General features: G+C 41.2%; 1 protein-coding gene across 2 annotated transcripts in view; it reads left to right on the top strand.

Annotated features, from left to right (window-relative positions):
- Positions 1-19,876, top strand: part of setx (senataxin) — a 51,518-nt gene that overhangs the window by 14,783 nt on the left and 16,859 nt on the right. For both annotated transcript variants that reach the window (XM_085965523.1, XM_085965524.1), the window contains 8 exons: positions 433-5,031; positions 10,661-10,769; positions 12,155-12,328; positions 15,396-15,628; positions 16,450-16,602; positions 17,407-17,563; positions 18,112-18,213; positions 18,776-18,888. In XM_085965523.1, coding sequence (XP_085821649.1) covers positions 433-5,031; positions 10,661-10,769; positions 12,155-12,328; positions 15,396-15,628; positions 16,450-16,602; positions 17,407-17,563; positions 18,112-18,213; positions 18,776-18,888 — 5,640 coding nt within the window. The remainder of the gene's footprint in view (positions 1-432; positions 5,032-10,660; positions 10,770-12,154; positions 12,329-15,395; positions 15,629-16,449; positions 16,603-17,406; positions 17,564-18,111; positions 18,214-18,775; positions 18,889-19,876) is intronic.

Raw genomic sequence — 19,876 nt, 5'->3', positions numbered from 1 at the left:
GTGTGGATATTGTACATCCCAAGCCTCTGTCAGTGCTGTCTTTGACCAGCTGCTGGAAGTTGTGTAGAAATGAGTAGGGGGTAACTCGTTTCCTTTTTATCCTGTGGAAACTATGTGGCTTTCACTGCTTCCCTGTTGTGAAGTGGCCGAGATTGTGAACTCCATGGCCTGGGTCTGCACTGCAAAAATATGCATTAAATTGGTATTCTCACACTAGAGACCAGGTTGATGTAGGAATTGAAAGAATTTTAGGAGATGCTGTTCTGAAGTTGCATTAATAAAATGTGACTAACTTTCAGCTTTGTTGGGTTGCAATGTATTTTAGCTCAATGTTTTTCTATAAAGGAAGAGAGGTTTCAGTAACTATTATAAACCTGCCATAATCCTAATGCATTTAATGGAATTTTACTACATTTGTGTTGCTCTTTATAGGATGTTGGCTGGAGAAATGCAATTTGCCCAGATTACTACCCGAACATGTATGATGAAATGCAGACTCTTGCGCACGTGCTTCAGTGTGACATTGGACAAGACATGCGTGTACATAACAGTACATTTCTCTGGTTCATCCCATTTGTCAATTCTGTCATGGACCTAAAGGATCTTGGCATAGCCTACATTGGAGAAGTTGTTCACCATATATACTCCGAGATAAAGGACGTCTTGAATCGGAAAGTTGATTTCTGCGATAAAGTGACTGAGTTTTTCATCCTTATCTTGGTGTCCATCATAGAACTCCACAGAAATAAAAACCATCTGCATTTGCTGTGGTACAGCTCACAGAAGTGGGTGGAAGCGCTGGTGAAATGTGCCAGTCTTCCTGCCAGAGTCTTTAACCAAAACAGTGAGAAAGCAGCAGTAACAAGTAACGTCAAAGTCACATCCACCACACTTGCAGCAGTGTCCTCTGTGGCATGTTCCTCCATCACTAGTTCAGTCCAGCAAGCATGTGTTCAGCTAATTCGTAGTTTTCTGAGAGAGGGATGTCAGTCTCCGCAAAGAAGCGTGTTCCAACAGTTCCTCGACAAACTAAATCTACAATTGCGAAGCACTTTTATCCTTGGCTGGCAGCTAAGTCCCAAAGAACAGCAGGAGTTACAGTCCTGTTTAACACAGTTAATTAAAAGTGTAAAAGATAAAACCTCTGAAGTGAAACAACTAGGCACAGTTGGAAAAGGAAGTGGACCAAAGTATCCTCTAATTAAACATGAAAAAGAGGAAACCGGGGAGTGGGGAAAGATGCCTGGCTATTATAATAGTGGCCCTGGTCCACCATGTCCTTCAGTGTTACAACTGGACAGCAAAAGCTCAGCTGTTCAGCAAAGTATCACAAATCAAGAAAAAATGGCTGGTTACAAGTCCATAGAAGACAGGCTTAAAGAATCATCCATAGAACCAGTCTCTCCATTTAAGGCAGAATTCTCCATGTATGATGACAGTACTTTCCTTAATGAGACCAGAGCTGATGAAGCTAATGTTTTTAATATAGATGATGAATTGGTAGAAATAGTAGAAATCTCTCCTCCTCCCTCTCCTTGTCATTTTATAGAAAATATCACTCTGGATGACCCACTGAGCAGACCGAGACGGATTCTGGAACAAGCCGATGGACCCGCATCCAATTCCAATGTGGATTTTACTGCAAGTTCTTTGAGCAAAGCTAATTTGCGGACTGAGCCTATTGAGGCCACTCGCAGTGTTCGGCAAGAACAAAAATGGAAACGGTCTATGCTATTAGAATTCCAGGAGTCTATGAGCGAGCACGCAAAAAAGCCTGAAGCTGTCTCCTCTAAAAAAGATCAGCATGATTATTCTCCGGTCTCTTTGACTTGTGGTCCTAAAGTAACTGTCTGTGATTCGCCTCAAAAAATGGAATCGGTCAACACCGAACCAAGGATGTTTAAGATTGATCCAAGCAAACTGTTCAATCTGAAAGTTAAGATGCAGGCAGTTGATCTTAAGAGAAAGATGCTGAAGGAAAACAATAAATCTCCTAGTAAAGAAAGGACATTTGAGGAGTTTCCTAATACAGGAGTTGACAGTCGGCGATTAGATAATATGAACAATAGAAATCCTAGCCAGAATCTCAGTATCAGCAGAAAACAGATAAAAAACAGTAACAGTACTGAAAATTTGCCTCCTTCCCATCTTCACACAGCTACATTGTCTCCATTTTTTGACAGAAGAGAAAAGCCACAAATTTCTGATGGTTTAATACTTTGTCCATTGTCATCGCTGGATAGAGCAAATTCGAGCAACGCATTCAAATCTCCTAGTCCATCAAACCCACTTCACCACTGTCCGAGCAGCAGCAGTGATAGCGATGATAATATTCCATTCAGTGAATTGAGGACAAAGCTGAAGAAAAGGATTTCATTAACATCAGAGGCGGATGCAAATGACTCAAAGGTGGATAAAGATCTTGTAAAGCCCTCGCTAGCTGCTTCTACTAAAAGTGCTAATTTATCCAATGATTTGCCGCAAGAGTTGTGCATAATCCAACCACTAAACAAGATTGATAGAAAATTAAAAGCTTCCTGTCCGATACGGTTGTCTAGTTCCATTCAGAATAAAGAAAAATATAAATCTGTCTCATCTGTGGAAGAGCCGACCATTGACAATGCAGAAGCGGTCACTATCCCTGATTCAGAATCATCAAAAGAAAATAGCAACATATTAGAAGTTCAGACATCTGAAGCAGCAAAACAAGACAATGCTACCTCTATACAGGGTGTCTCTGGTGCAATTGAGAAAAATAAATCTTGCCTGCAAGAAATGCCTACATGTAACAAATCTCCCCCTGCGATGGAGGAATATGATTCGCAGTTTTTTGAGTTTGAAAGTGAAGAACCGGTATATTCTGTTTGGAAAGACGCTCAGCCGCAGCACAAGCAAGCAGTTGACAAAGGAAAGACTGAAGAAGCTGATGAGTTTAACATGCAGTCCTCCAGTGATGATGCAGATGTTAACCATATGCTTAATGAATGGGGCTACGATACAGATTACGTGTCTGATGAATTAATTGAAAAGGTGGCTGAGGAGGCAGAAGCACAAGTGAAGAAGGGACAGCAAGAAGTATCAGTGAGTAGTCCAGACACTGCAAAACAATTAATACTTGGGGTAAAACCGATTTCTTCTCCGTGCAGCTCAACAGATGAAGATACATCGGTTGGCAACGGCGATGTTTCACATTCTGGATTTATTTTAGATTCTGCCTCTAACCTTCAAAAGGAAAAACAAATCCACGGTAGAAGCATGATCAGTAATCTAAATAGCCGCAGCTCCCTACATGTGCCTGATAAAAATAAGCGGAAGCTCACCTCTTCAAAGAAATTACCAGACTTGCAGCTGGAAAACAAGCTAGCAATGAAGAATGCAACAGATAAAGGTGGAGGTACAAGTAGACTTGGTTTATCAAAGGGTGGAGTACGAGAGAAACATTTATCCCAAGCCACTTCTAGAAAAGGTTTAAGCAAGTTCACCTTAAATAAGCAGTCCACGTACAGTGGCCCAGACCAGAAAGCTATGATGAAAAATAAATCAAATAAAAATTCAGTGAAAAAAAGCTCCCCAACATCGTTGACTAATGTTTCCAAATCCCCTCACAGGGAAGTGCAAATAGAATTTCCTTCAACTTCAGTGAAGCTCCATTCCAGGTTATCTCCGAAGAAGGTGCGTAAATGTCCTGAACCTACTTCAACTGTTGAAAAACTTGGCCTCAAGAAGAAAATCCGTAAAGCTTTTGACCTTTCCCAGGGTAGCCTCGACAGTTTGAACAAACTGCGTAATTATGGGCAAATAAAGGGGACCATCGAGCACAAGCACCGTAAGAAGGCAAAGCTCATCTCGCCACAGAAATTGGCAGTACATAATCCACGATTGCTGGCTTCTCAGGACCTCCAGTACCTAAGACAGTCTCGGCCTCAAAAACTCAATAAAGAGAAGAAAAAGAAAAGTACATCTACACGTGATGAAAGTGCTTCCCCAAAAAGAGCTCTGTCATCTGAAGGAAGTCTCGACTCTTCATCTACTTGTGTCCAAAGGAGTCAGAAGCACCAATCTACTTCAGTGGAAAAAAACAATAATTCTGTTGCAGCTACTACTTCGGTAGAAAGAGAACATGGTAGAGCAATAGACATGACTTCAACTGAGGAAAAACTGTCAAGTATGAACGTAATTGATGACTTAAACTTAACACAGCATGACCCTTTAGATATGGATATTAGTACAGAAGAAAACTTGGAAGATGATGAGCTATTAATGTTGACACAGAGAGATCCCATAGATATGGACATAGATAGTGACACCACAGAAGAGGAGGATTCCAGAAAAAGTCCTTCAAGTGTAAATGAGACTGGATGCCAATGCACAGGCTGCACTGATGTAGTAGTATCCTCAAAGAGATTTTGTAAGAAGCATGCTCTATCTGAACCCAAAGATGACCCGTTTGCCAAGCCAGGGTTACCCCCGTCTATCCTGAAAAGCTCGAGACCCGCAACTACCAAACTTTTTGCTTCTAGCACTACTTCACGCAATGCTCAGCTTGCTATAGAGTTGGAGATCGTCCCAAAACGTCTGGCAGCAGCAGCTCCCAAAGTTCAAGTTCAAAAGCCTCCCGTGGTAAAATTTGCCGTGCCACTGACATCGCGACCAATCCATGCTGCAAAGGCTGTGGGAACTACCAATGTTCTTCGAACGCTAAACAAAGATGTGAACTTCAGAGCACAGTCGAGTTTTCCAACACCGGTTACAGTATCATCATCCACCTTTGCACCTCTGCCACCTGGGAGATCCAGGCAGGCTACTCCGAACATTAACTTAGATCTGACAGATCACCAGCAACGTGACCAATCTTACTTTATCAACGCAATCCTCAAGTGGAACTATCAGATGTTTGACTCATTCAAACAGTTTGGGCCACCTGATTCCCTCTGTGAATTTCCACCACGCGAGGTGCCTGAAAGGTTTAGATCGTATGAAGAGTATTTCCACACCTTTTACCCTTTACTGATGTTAAACCTCTTTGAACAGGTGAGTACGGTGTGTTGTACAGGTGTTGAAACTTAACAGAGATTCTATTAACAGTTGAGACCAGTGGTAAATGCTTGAGCTGTATCTAGATTGCATGGTGCAGGGAAGAGCATTTTGAGAAACATTCAGACTGACTTCATAGCACAGCCCATAAATCAGTAGTTGAATTTGAATGTTTATTTTTGAAAAATAATGACATTTTATATTCCCACAACTTGATGGGTAAGAGGAAGATATGAATGGCATGATTAGAAAAGCAAAAGATGAGACAGGTTTATGGGGAAAGAGCACGCCAGTGGGAATAGTTTTGGATGACTTTGGCAAAAACCGACGCAATGGGAAGAATGGTTCTATGATTCTAGATATTAAAGATCTTGCGTCTGTGCGCACTTCCTGTCAACTTTTTCTTATGTCCACATTTAGAATGGAAACTGCCTGTGCAGTACATGATTTATATAACAAAATTCACAAAATGTGAACCCAATCCTGTGTGTAAGGTGGATATTGTCAGCATAACTATGGCAGTTTATCCTATACCTACAAATGATGTCACCAATTGCAAGGATGTAGATGAGGGTGAGGAGACAGCCAAAGGTAGATTCTTGGGGGACTCCAGAGAGCTCTCTGTAGGGCTGTTACTGCAGATGTGCTGGCTAAGATCAGAGCGATGGGAGTCCAGAAGATTGTGCAAGAGTCTTAAAGGGGCAGTGTCCAAAGTGGTTTTCCCCCCCATCCCTAGCTGAGACCTTTCTTTGTTTTGGACATTTGCTCTGCCAATTTTTTCTCCCCTCCCCTTCTGCATATTGACTCCTTACCGACATATGGTTCCAGCAGCCCTGGTTGCTCTGTTATCTCACACAAGTGGCCGTACACATAATTAGAACATAAGAAGTAGGAGCAGGAGTAGGCCATACGGCCCCTCGAGCCTGCTCCGCTATTCAATAGGATCATGGCTGATCTGAACCTAGACTCACGTCCACTTCCCTGCCCTCTCCCCGTAACCCCTAATTCCCTTATCTGCTAGGAAACTGTCTATCTCCGTTTTAAATTTATTTAATGTCGCAGCTTCCATAGGTAGCAAATTCCATAGATTTACTACCCTCTGAGTGAAGAAGTTTCTCCTCACCTCAGTTTTGAAAGGGCAGCCCCTTATTCTAAGATTATGCCCCCTAGTTCTAGTCTCACCCATCAGTGGAAACATCCTCCCCGCATCCACCCGATCAAGCCCCTTCACAATCTTTTATGTTTCGATAAGATCGCCTCTCATTCTTCTGAATTCCAATGAGTAGAGGCCCAACCTACTCAACCTTTCCTCATAAGTCAACCCCCTCATCTCCGGAATCAACTGAGTGAACCTTCTCTGAACTGCCTCGAGAGCAAGTATATCTTTTCTTAAATATGGAAACCAAAACTGTACGCAGTATTCCAGGTGTGGCCTCACCAGTACCCTGTATAACTGAAGCAAGACTTCCCTGCTTTTATACCCCATCCCTTTTGCAATAAAAGCCAAGATTCCATTGGCCTTCCTGATCACCTGCTGTACCTGCATACTAACCTTCTGTGTTTCATGCACCAGGACCCCCAGATCCCTTTGTACTGTAGCACTTTGCAGTTTCTCTCCATTTAGATAATAACTTGCTCTTTGATTTTTTTCTGCCAAAGTGCATAACCTCACACTTTCCAACATTATATTCCATCTGCCAAATTTCTGCCCACTCACTTAGCCTGTATGTCCTTTGGCAGGTTTTTTATGTCCTCCTCACTCACTGCTTTCCCTCCCATCTTTGTATCGTCGGCAAACTTGGATATGTTGCACTCTGTCCCTTCCTCCAAATCGTTAATATAGATTGTAAAGAGTTGGGGTCCCAGCACTGACCCCTGCGGAACACCACTAGTCACAGATTGCCAACCCGAGAATGAACCTTTTATCCCAACTCTCTGTTTTCTGTTAGATAGCCAATCTTCCACCCATGCCAGTATATTACCCCCAATCCTGTGATTTTTTATCTTGTGCGGTAATCTTTTGTGTGGCACCTTGTCAAATGCCTTTTGGAAGTCCAAATACACCACATCCACTGGTTCCCCTTTATCCACCCTGTTTGTTACATCCTCAAAGAATTCGAGCAAATTTGTCAAACATGACTTCCCTTTTGTAAAACCATGCTGACTCTGTCCGATTAAATTATGCTTATCCAAATGTCCTGTTACTGCTTCCTTAATAATGGACTCCAACATTTTACCAACCACAGATGTTAGGCTAACTGGTCTATAGTTTCCAGCCTTTTGTCTACTTCCCTTTTTAAATAAGGGCGTTACATTAGCAGTTTTCCAATCTGCTGGGACCTTACCTGAATCCAGAGAGTTCTAGAAAATTACCACTAATGCATCCGCAATCCCCACCGCCACTTCTCTCAAGACCCTAAGATGTAAGCCATCAGGCCCAGGGGATTTATCCGCCTTTAGTCCCATTATCTTACCGAGTACCACCTCCTTAGTGATTTTAATCGTGTTTAGCTCCTCCCACCCCCCCCCCCCCCCCCCCATAGCCCCCTGTTTGTCCAGTGTTGGGATATTTTTAATGTCCTCTACTCTAAAGACTGAGACAAAATATTTGTTCAGCGTTTTTGCCATCTCCATGTTCCCCACCACTAATTTCCCGGTCTCGTCCTCTAAGGGACCAACATTCACTTTAGCCACCCTTTTTCTTTTTATATAACTATAGAAACTCTTGCTATCTGTTTTTATATTTTTTGCTAGTTTACTTTCATAATCCATCTTCCCTTTCTTAATTAATCTTTTAGTTATTCTTTGTTGACTTTTAAATGCTTCTCAATCTTCTATCCTCCCACTAGATTTGGCTACTTTATATGCCCTTGTTTTCAGTCGGATACTATCCTTTATTACTTTACTTAGCCACTGATGGCTGTCTTTTCTTTTACACCCCTTTTTCCTCAGTGGAATATATTTTTAAGTTGTGAAATATCTCCTTGAATGTACACCACTGCTCATGTACCGTCTTACACTTTAATCTATTGTCCCAGTCCACTTTAGTCAATTCTACTCTCATACCTCCATAGTCTCCTTTATTTAAGCTTAGTACGCTGGTTTGAGATCCAACTCTCTCACCCTCCAACTGAATTTGGAATTCAACCATGTTATTGTCACTCATACCAAGGGGATCCTTTACTAGGACATTTTTTATTAATCCTGTCTCATTACACAGGACCAGATCTAAGATTGCCTGCCCCCTGGTTGGTTCAGTAACATACTGCTCAAGGAACCTGTCCCTAATGCACTCTATGAACTCTTCCTCAAGGCTGCCCTGGCCAATTTGATTTGTCCAGTCAATATGAAAGTTAAAATCCCCCATGATTATAGCAGTTCCCTTATTACAAGCCCCAACTATTTCCTGATTTATACTCCGACCAACAGAGTTGCAACTGTTAGGCCTATAGACTACACCCACTAGTGACTTTTTCCCCTTAGTATTCCTTATCTCCACCCAAACTGTTTCACTATCCTGATCCTTTGACCCAATATCATTTCTCACTATTGCAGTGATTCCATCCTTTATTAACATAGCCACCCCACCTCCCTTTCCTTTCTGTCTGTCCTTCCTAATTGTCAAATACCCCTGGATGTTTAGTTCCCAGTCATGGTCACCTTGCAGCCATGTTTCTGTAATGGCCACCAGATCATACCCATGTGTAGTTATTTGTACCGTCAACTCGTCTATTTTGTTACGAAAGCTGCGTGCATTCAGATAAAGAACTTTTAAATAATATTTTGTGACAATTTATTTCTGCTTTTACCCCCTTTACTACTTTACCTTTATCTACATTCTGTCCCTTCCTGGCATGCTCTGGTTTTTAATTCCCCCACTGCTACCTTGCTCTATTGCCTTCTCTGCTGACATTTTTATTTTTTGCTCTCTTGAAACCTCCCCCCCACTAATTAGTTTAAAGCTCTCTCTACAGCCCTAGTTATTCGATTTGCCAGGATTCTAGTCCCAGCACTGGCCAAGTGAAGCCCATCCCAACGGAACAGCTCCCTCCTGTCCCAGTACTGGTGCCAGTGTCCCAAGAAGCAAAACCCATTTCTCCCACACCAGTCTTTGAGCCACGCATTTAACTCTCTGATTTTATTTACCCTAGCCAAATTTACTCGTGGCTCAGGTAATAATCCAGAGATTATTACCCTTGTGGTTCTGCTTTTTAATTTGGCCCCTAGCTGCTCATACTCCCTCAGCAGAACCTCTTTCCTTGTCCTATCTATGTCGTTGGTACCAACATGGACCACGACAACTGGATCCTCGCCCTCCCACTCCAAGTTTCTCTCCAGCCCAGAGGAGATGTCCTTAACCCTGGCAGGCAACACAGCCTTCGGGACTCTCGCTCTCGGCTGCAAAGAACCCTATCTATCCCCCCTAATGATACTATCCCCTACCACTACAACATTTCTTTTTACTCCCCCCCACTTGAATGGCCCCCTGTTCCACAGTGCTGTGGCCAGGATGCTCATCCTCCCTGCAGTCCCCGTTCCCGTCCCCACAGGGAGTAAGAGCCTCGAACCTGTTGGACAAGAGCAAGGGCTGCGGCTCCTCCAACACTACCTCCTGGATCCCTGTACCTGCCTCACTCATAGTCACACCCTCCTGTCCCTGACCATGGACTACATCTGAATTAGTTAATCTAATTGGTGTGACTACTTCCTGGAACACAGAGTCCAGGTAACTCTCCCCCTCCCTGATGTGCCGCAGTGTTTGAAGCTCGGACTCCAGCTCATCAACACGGAGCCGGAGTTCCTCGAGCAGCCAACACTTACTGCAAATGTGATCAGCCAGCTATTCTACCTTAGCTGACAATTTTCCACACTCGAATGTCAATTTCACTAGGTAGGGTTCAGGAGCAGGAACTCTGGAAGATTTCACCCCCACCCTGTTTATATCAGCTAGCACAAAGCAGACCATGGATCAAATGTCTGGCCTTCCCTGGTCTGTATGGCTTGGCTAATCACTGATTAAATTTGCTAAGCCAACAGGGAAGCTGTAGGAGAGCACATTCTATTTGTTTGTGAAGACTAAAATACATTCAAAGAGCAAAGAGGCCTGCATTTATAATCTAGTATGGTATATTCGACCAGTTCAGAATTAAACTTGCTTCAGTTTCAGGACTTCATATGCGATGACATTTTCTGGTCCATTCTCTGGACTGACTGCGTTCCAGTTTACATAGTGTGGGACAGTAGAATAATGCATGTTGTGGTAAGCCTTCAGATGAAGGGGTATTGTGTAAAATAAAGATCACCTCGTTACTCTACAACACATCCAGAACAAAACCAATCAGCAAGGTTGTTTAGCACGGGTACTGGTGTATAATGTGAGATGGATTGTTATTTAACAATCTATGATTGAAACCTGGTGAACTGAGGAAAACCCAAGGTAATAACTTGGAGGTAATGCAAGGATGTATTTCTACACTACGTGGAGGATAGAAATAAGCTAAAAATAATTGAGTACGTATAATCCTTGTTGCATCAAAGAACTGAATAGCGGTTGGCAAATATGACTGACGGTCTCACTGAAGTATTTTTAATTGTAAACCTAAATTGCAGCATTCCTTTTATACAGCTAGCTCAGGATTTGACGGAGTCCAAGCAGGCAAATAGAATGATTCAGAACTTTCTGACTCTGAGGAACTATCATGTGGAGGGTCAAATAATCCGTGCAGATTTTCAAGGTGAGAACAGACAAGTGAAGCTTCTATTCTTAAGTCCCAAAAATTGCTTTCCCTCTCCAGAATCGCAATTTTATGTGGAACTAGGGTGAATTTAAACTACATAGTGTTGGTGTGAAACTTCGCACCAACGCTTAACATTTCATAATGTTGAGTCCAGAGTCGAGCAAACTGAGACTTTCTCCTCCAGCTTTGCTCAAAAATCAAGTTGGGCCTTGACTCTGAATTTATATTACAAATTTAGCATTGGTTTGAAGCAAAACTACTATGTAGCAATGATCTATTATGTAAGTGCGCTTCTGGATTAATTCATATTTGGCTTGTTTTGGCTAGGATTATTTCATTGCCATATAGTTCAGCCCGCTTTAAATCGTTCCTTGTATTTGTAACAACTGTGGAAAGTCCAGAACTAAGGTACTTTAATTATTGGTGGTGTAGGGTAATCATCCTTTGATCTCATCCTCATGGTACTTAATCACATTTGCTGTTTAAAGTTTTACTCTGCAAAGCTGAGTTTTTGCTAAAGGAGATCAATATTGAGATCATTTTCCATTGCAACAGAAAACTTAAAAATAATGAAAATATAAACACTTTTGTGTTTAGTCACACGAGCAATATGCTGGGAATCTGAAATAACAGAAAATGCTGGAAACACTCAGCAGGTCAGGCAGCATCCGTGGAGAGAGAAAAACAGAGTTAACGTTTCAGGTCGATGACCCTTTGTCAGAACTGGAAACAGTTAGAGATGTAACAGATTTTTAAGCAAGTGTAGGGGCAGGGATTATTTTTTTTTAATTTTCTCACATGGCAGCTATTGATTCTGCCATTATCATTTACACCTCATCTAGAGTTATCTGTTTCTTAACTTGTCCCATTACCATCACCTTTTGCCTTGCACCATCATCCCTTTTGTCTTGAAATCTCTCCTGTCTTCCACCCTATCACAGACCTTTCCTTCCCTTTCCCTGCCCCTACACGTGCTTAAAAATCTATTACATCTCTAACTTTTTCCAGTTCTGACAAAGGGTCATCGACCTGAAACATTAACACTTTTTTTCTCTCTACGGGTGCTGCCTGACCGGCTGAGTGTTTCCAGCAAAGTGACTCACTACCGTGCTCTCGAGTGAGCTGACCACATGGGTACACATAGCAAATTTAAACTTGGTGCATTCCTTTGAAGGTGAATTGTATTGCTGATAATCCAGTTGCTCTGAGTCAGTGTCAACCCAGAGGGTTCATTCCAGCCATGACAGCCATTCAAACTTCGATTTCAATCTAATTGCGAGCGAAATGACAAGAAAATTGCTGTTTTTGTTGCCAATGCTGTACATATAGTTATCAGTATTGTATTTTAATCCTTGCTTACCGCAGTATCTTTGTTTACTCAGTTTTACTACGTGACCATGAACTTGTAAAACAGCTACACCCTAAGGAGGATGATGTTGTGTTTCTTTGGCTGCCCCAGAATCAGAATTACTACATGGCAGAAGAAGGCGAGACAATGAATGATACTCCAGTCCCTCATATAGGCCATATCTCAAGGACATCACGCTTTTCAGCTGGTGAGTTTAGTAGGAATACAGAGAAATAATTCTGTCTTGTGTTGTGTAGGAGATTAAAAGCTAAGTGTTCCTTTTCCAATTATTAGCTTTTAGCAGCAGATCGTTGAGGAAGGCAGTTCAAGTCCCTCAAGTTTCTGGTGCAAACAAAATTAAAACAAAACCTTCCACTGAATGCAAGTGCACATTGTTTCACATGTTTTTAAAATAATCGGTCATTTGACACTATAAAAAGCACCACTTTAATCATTACAATAAATGGTTTGAGTTCGAGGATGTTGTATTCAGACTCCACTGTGGCTCAGAAGGGATTTTTGGTTTAAGGTATAATAATGGTTTTGATATGAAGTCAGATTCAAGATTCTAAGGATTCATTCTCAGGGGTTCAGAACCTTTTTGACAGTTCAAAATAAAAAGGCTGGAGCCCCTGAATCCTAGGAGTACTTTCAGATAATTTATATTAAAATGTTGCTATTAAGCTAAATTCAGCTTAACACAGGTTAAATCCACAACATACAACTTTTGGGGGTGTGGGTTAGGAACCAGGACACTCTCCTTAAGCTTAGTGCCAACCAGTTTGAGAAAAGTGCAGTTCTCCTCCACACTGGGACATTGTGACATGCTTTGTTATTTTGTTATGAGGAATGTTACAAATTTGGTTTGAATTCCCTAAGTACAGGAAACTTTCGTTTAACCGGAGGTTAAATGTCCGGAAAGCTCTATCTACCGGCAAAATTCAGGAGCCGTTTCCTATAAGTTTATTTACTTCTCTTTTTTTTTTCCAGTCAGGCTCTGCAAGGTCTAGCTGAAGCTGTTGCTTAGCTACAGAGACGCTTTTAAGCTGCGGCTGACTGTTTTGAAGCTGTTGCTAAGCAGCAGGGTTTGTTGATTCACACGGAGCTCAAAAGCTCCGTATGTTTTAACATTAGCGCTGGTTTCTACGGCAGTTTTGATGGTATGGCACCAGCCCGGTCCCGTCAGTGCTGGATACCAGAGTTTCCTGTACTATTCTGTTTGTTCATATTATTTATAAATAAGACTGTTAAGAAAGAACTTGCATTTATATGGTGGCTTTGATATTCTCAACACATTCTCAACGCATCCTAAAATGCTCACAGCCAATTAAATGCATTTCAAGTGTAACTACTGTTGAATGTAGGGAATTGCAGTAGCAAATTTCTGCACGGCAAGGTCCCACATACAACAATGAGATAAATGACCAAATAAACTGTGTTTTTGGTCATGTTTGAGAGATATAAACTTTGGGCTGGACACTAGGAGAGCTCCCTGCCCTCCTTCCAATAGCGCCGTGGAATATTTTTTGTCCATTTGAAAGAGCAGACTTGACTTCGGGGTTTAATGTCTCATCTGAAAATCAATACTGCACTCCAGTGTCAGCCTAGATTATGTAGTGGGGCTTGGACCCACAACCTCCTGACTCGGGTGAGACCACTGAGCCAAGGCTGACTCTTGGTTTATAATTAGTCTCACCTCACTGAACTGTTTATCAGGCCGCCTTTTGGAAGATGGGTGAAACAAACAAGGGGACATGTGCAGGTTTAGAGTATCCAGTTCACATGGAGGTTCATAGGCCCGGAATTTGCGGTCAGTGGCGAAGTGAAGGCGATCGCCGCTGACCTCGAAGGAAGCTGCCCACACAGATATCGCGATCTCTGTGGCAAAAGGTTTAGCTTTCTCGACGTTGCTTTGATTGTAGCGCTGTCAATAGAGGATCTCCAGCGTATAGCAGCATTGATGTCATCAAGCTGTTTAAGCAGCCAATCACATTGAAGAATTCTCACAGACCGCAAACCGGGAAATAAAAAGCAGCTTTTTTTCATTCACTTCATAAAAATTTTACAGAGCGAAATAAAGATTGGGACATACACATGGGGTTAAGGTAGAAGCTGAAATATCATAAACTTTAAAAACAAACTTAATTTTTTTATTATTATTTTAAAAACCTAGTAATTTTTTTTATCATAATGGAGAAATTTGACATTCCACAAATATAAAATTAGTTTTTCAGGGCCAGAATGGTGGTTCAGTATCACTGAATGAGGCTTAACTTTTTATGGGGTTTTTAAACAGTGATATTAGAGCGAAAAGGAGAAGTTTGTGTCAGTTCAAGTGATTGCTGGCTATGGGCCGTTCCACAGCGCAACCTGTGGCAGCGCAGGGAATGACTGGCCGCGGCTTCAGGATTTCCGCGTTTTTCTGCACGCGTGCAAAATCCTGAAGTTACGGTCAGTTTCAGAGGGGTAATGACGGCAAACGCTGACAGTTTCGCCATGATTACCACCGCAAAATCCGGCGATTGTTATGAGCCCCTGGGTCATGCTATTATATGACTAGATATTGGATAGTAAAGCTAAATTTCTGATTGGGAGGGACATAGCCTCTGCTTATGGGAGAAATTGCTGATGCTGAACTAGAGAGAGTATGCCGTGCAGACCCAAAATTTGTAAAATGGTATTATTGCACTGATGCAGTAGAAGTTACTAATCAGATTAAGACCTATAGGACAGTTTGTGGAAGGAGCTTCATAACCACAGATGCTTTTACTTTTTCAATTGGTGAGCAACTCCTGTGCGGAATTCTCCTGCTTTTGCAGCCTACATAAGGAGCTGCACTCAGTAAGCTCTGCCATTGATGTGGAGACACAAAAAGCAAATATGCAAGATGGTTCCCCATGTTTGCTCCCAGAGGCAGTCTTGATTGACAACAGAATCATAGACCCAACATTTTCATGGGTCTGAAATGCATAATTGCTAGAACATTGGACTGTTTCTACTATATGGAGAAGTCTTGCATATGCTCAGTTGGTTGCAGTGTTCAGATTGAGCACTGGATAGGTACAAGGTAATTGATCAAGAAATGTTTGACACTCACCATCACTGGCTCTGAATATAAAATCTATTTCCTTCACACTGATAATTTTTTGGCAATTTTTGTTGTTTTATAACATTTCCTGTTTGTAGGGCGGAAAACAAATTTTTGAAGTTGAACTTCCTCTTTTTTTTTCCTTGTCTTTTACAACTGCCTTTCACCTGATTTTCTTTTTGAACAGGGCGTGATTCACAGACAACTCTTCACCTTTCAATCCATACGCGAGGGTATATTAGTGCAGTGAAAAACCAGCCAGTGAGGTGTGACGTAATTGGTTCCCTTGTGACCACCATAAGGCAGTTCAAAGGATTGCTTTTTCTAAGCAAGACTCCTCTGATCATGCCAATTCTTTCAGCAAATTACTCATGCTTTACTCAACGAGACTTGGTGGAGGGTGCAAAGTGGAGCTGTGCTGTAAGTAAAATCTAGTAATGAGTAACAAACCTTTGCAAAAAATTAATTACCATGAAATTAGTGCACACGCAGAGTAATCTAACTTTTTGTAGCTTTGTTCCACTAGGGCATTTAATTTTGCAATGTTAGGTGGTTTATGCAATTTAAATTAATGACAGTTTGTGGTGAAAGCTGTTAAATCTTCTAAAACGTACAAATTGAAAGCTAGAGCCTTAAATGTTATTATTTGGTGATGGTTTTGCCTCTTCTAATGAAGGGCTCTGCATCTGTTGAATGTAAATTAGAACATTTTAAACCATTTTTGTTTTGTTCATGTGAAAGGAGCTTTCCAAGTCCGTTTACTGTGCTCTATATTCTGTTCAGCTCAATCACTCCTACATTAGTAATGCAAATGTATGGAGATGATCTTTCTTGTTTTACAAAAGCAGAAGTAAAAGTGAGATTATTTTCATGCCTGCGTATGATTGTAGTGGAGGTTCGATGAAAGAGAATGATATATAGTAATGCAATTTGTATGAAACTGCTCATGCAAAAATTAAAGTTTCTAATCTGGACAACAGTTAGTGTTGTTTGATTCAAATTTAATATCAAATGATTTGCTACATGTATCCTACCAAAACATTGACATGTCTCTCCCTTTCCCTCATGCCCTCCCCTCCAAAAAGTGAATATTATCATCAGCTTTGCTCATCAAGACAGAAGCAAAAACTTAGCATACTGGTAAATTACTTGTATGTTTTCTGTGCTAGGATTATTGAAATAATGTGTGGCTGCTCACTGTTTAAGACCCTGTATTTTACATTTCCCTTTTCCCTACACAGAACGATTACAACGCGCAGCAGCAGAAAGCTATTAACATGGCGTTCGCGATGGTTAAACAACCAAGAATTCCCAAGGTCTGTCTCATACAAGGGCCCCCTGGAACAGGAAAATCGAAAACTATTGTTGGGTTCCTGCACCGTCTGCTTAATGAGGTACTGCCATCACTAGATGGAGTGTAACTATGCAATTCTGAGACAAGTGAGTCTTTTCGGACAGAATTGAACTACCAGCTTCAAAATGGGAAATATTCATGTTTTAGTGGTTGAAAGTTATGCTCATCCAAGACCTTGGGGACTTTGGTTCTGTTGGGGATGAAAGTCTGGGGGAAGCGGTAAGAATTAAATACAATTGATTCGCTTTGCTTTTACCTCTATTCCTGTTTAGAGTTGCTTCACATTGCTCATCATTCCTCAGCTGGAGGGACAAACCGATGATGTGTTCCCTGGCCTTTGTCAGTATTGTTCACAGGTGGTTTCTGGAAAGTCTCCGAGAGTGGCCTAGCGTGACTGCCTCCCTAACACCCCTTTGGTATCTAGCCTCCCCCCCCCGCTACTTCCTTTGCTTCAAGAGATTAGAATCTCACTGTGTAGCATCATGTAATGGTCCTACCAATGTGTTTGGTAGCTCCCTGGTTTAACTACTTCAGATAAATCGTGCACCTTGAGAAAATGGCCAAATGTTCCTTCAGAGTAGTCAGTCCAACCCTTATGTGTTTTTTGTTTACTTTATGTTTATGAAAATGTATATTAATAAAGAAGAATCTGTTGCATTTAACTTCAGGGGTGTTATTTATTTTATGCTCTTGCCCTCCTCCCAAAAACAAAATCTTCAATATTTAAATTGGTGCCAGTGTATCCTTTCAATTAATTTTGTTTAAAAGGCAATAAGGTAGGAGATGTTTGTCAGAGATACTTCTCCACTACTTTCTCATGCTGGTTTATACCTTCCAAATCTAGGGACAAGAGAATGTTAAACCATCTAACAGCAGGAACATTAGAACTAAACGGACCAGGATTCTTGTGTGTGCACCATCAAACGCAGCCATTGACGACCTCATGAAGAAAATCATTATTGATTTTAAGTTGAAGCGCAAAGATAAGGAGAAATGCTTAGGTATACCACTTGCTGTTTTTTTTAAATTTAACTTTGTGGAATTCAATCTCCAAAGCACCAATTTAAAAATTCCAAAATGCTATTCAACAAAACTGAAGTTTGACTTAATCAGTCACCGTAAATGTAGGACCCTGATGGTATCTGCTACGTGGTACATACACCCTGGTTGTTCTAAAACAGTGAATCCTATTACTCGCCATGAGCATTGCCATGGGAGATATTCTCTTTCTCCCTCTCTGGTGTACACACTTGCTCTCTCTTGGCTTCGCTCCCCCAAGTAATGGGTAATGAAAAATTAATTATGCACTCGGCAAACAACATCAGGGAAATGTTAAGTGACATTTCTGATCAACAGAGTGCAACCCATTTAAAGATATGGAACTGTTTATTTTAAAGTGTGATTATATAATCAAGCAACACTTTTAAACAAAAATGGTTAACCCACTTAATTGCTGTTGACAAGTTGTGGGTTTGTACACTTAGTACCATATAATTTCACAAGAAGTGCTGCCAATTTATTAATTATTCAATGCTTTTTTTCTCTTCAGGAAACTGTGGAGATGTGAACCTGGTAAGACTGGGTGCCGAGAAAGCCATCTCTTCTGATGTGATGAGGTTCAGTCTGGATTATCAAGTAAATCATAGAATGAGTAAGTACCTTCTGCCTGGGAGAAAAAAAAGACTTTTAAGGTTAAACTCTTTCATTGAAATTTCTATCGTACAGTGGTCGTGGTGGGGAAGAGAATCAGATAAAATGAGTAAGCATTTAGCAAGGCAATGGTTAATCAAGGGCAGCCAGCACAGAATTTTAAAAGGCAAATCGATGTTTGACAAAATTTAGTTAAGTGTTTTTCCGCCATACTTAGATGGAGAGTGAGAATGCTTTTTATTGAAAGTACACCCACCTACATTTTTTTCTAAGTGTTAAATAAGTTAGGTATGAAAGAAAAAGTGTAGCTTGTGGGAAATGTGTGGTATTAATTTTGTTGGCTCTTAATACTTGGAAATAAGTTTTAATTCAGTACAAAGTAAAACTGCAATAGCTTGTGACCTGTAGTGCACACGGACTCGTGTCTATGATCTGATCAGAGAATCGTTGGGTAAAATTTTGATATCTACCATTTCGTTGATGACGAACTTGTATGAGTTTAAATGCCTATAAGTTGTTATTCTTGCTCTCTTATTCTAAAATGGTTATTTGTGGCTGTGCAGAGAAGGGCCAACCTGATGCCAATCAGCTCAATCAGAGGCAAAAGGATTGGTTGGACAGGAGGCTAGATGAACTGGGGAAGAAATGTGCCATCATCAAAAAAGACAAGGAGCAGGTAAATTCTGAGATCTTTTTAATGTGGGACTTGAGCAGTAGTGGGGAGGAGATCTATTGTCATACTAGTTGAAGAGCTTACTTTACCGTGTATAGGTATTTTGGCAGAATATACAGAAGTGTTTGTGTTGTACTTTCAATACTGTGGTAGATGATGCTGCTAGTGTGTTAACTACTCGCGTGCCAGCGAAAGTGTAGTGTTATATTATCCAACAGTTAGGTGTAAAAGTTATTTGTAACAAATCTGAAAATAATAGGAATGACTAAAGTATGCACTGATTATTGTGTGTCAGCAGTGGCTCAGTGGGTAGCACTCTCGCTTCTGTGTCAGAAGGTTATGGGTTCAAGTCCAGCTCCAGAGACTTGAACACAAAAATCTAGGCTGCCAGAGGTGCCATCTTCCAGATGAGATGTTAAACCGAGGCCCCGTCTGCTCTCGGGTGGACGTAAAAGATCCCATGGCACTATTTCGAAGAAGAGCAGGGGAGTTATCCCCGGTGTTCTGGCCAATATTTATCCCTCAATCAACATCACAGATTATCTGGTCAATATCACATTGCTATTTGTGGGAGCTTGCTGTGCGCAAGTGGCTGCCGCATTTCCTTCATTACAACAGTGACTACACTTCAAAAGTACTTCATTGGCTGTAAAGTGTTTTGGGATGCCCTGAGGTTGTAAAAGGCGCTACATAAATGCAAGTTTTTCTATTCTACCAGTATATACTTAATGGAAAGTGAATCCTTATGTTGGATACAGTGTCCTCTGACGTGAATGAATAGAATGTTTTCCATTCGCCTTCTTGATGCATCTCAATTAAAAATTGTTTCTAAAAAGTTGTTGTTAATCCCATACCAATTGTCCCCTCTTTAACTCCCTAATATTGCCGCCCTAGAGTCCTTCAGTATTTGGTGCTGTGTTGCCCTTGGTTGCGACCTTTTTTTGTTGTTCTGTCTAGCTACTTTCCTCAGCAGCCAATTTGATGGCTGTTT

The sequence above is a fragment of the Somniosus microcephalus genome, chromosome 23, assembly GCF_052327205.1.
Source record: "Somniosus microcephalus isolate GS21.2 chromosome 23, FLI_Smic_1.0, whole genome shotgun sequence".
In the NCBI taxonomy this organism is placed as follows: domain Eukaryota; kingdom Metazoa; phylum Chordata; class Chondrichthyes; order Squaliformes; family Somniosidae; genus Somniosus; species Somniosus microcephalus.
Note: the sequence above shows the minus strand (reverse complement) of the source record. Positions and strands in the feature narration are given on the sequence as shown.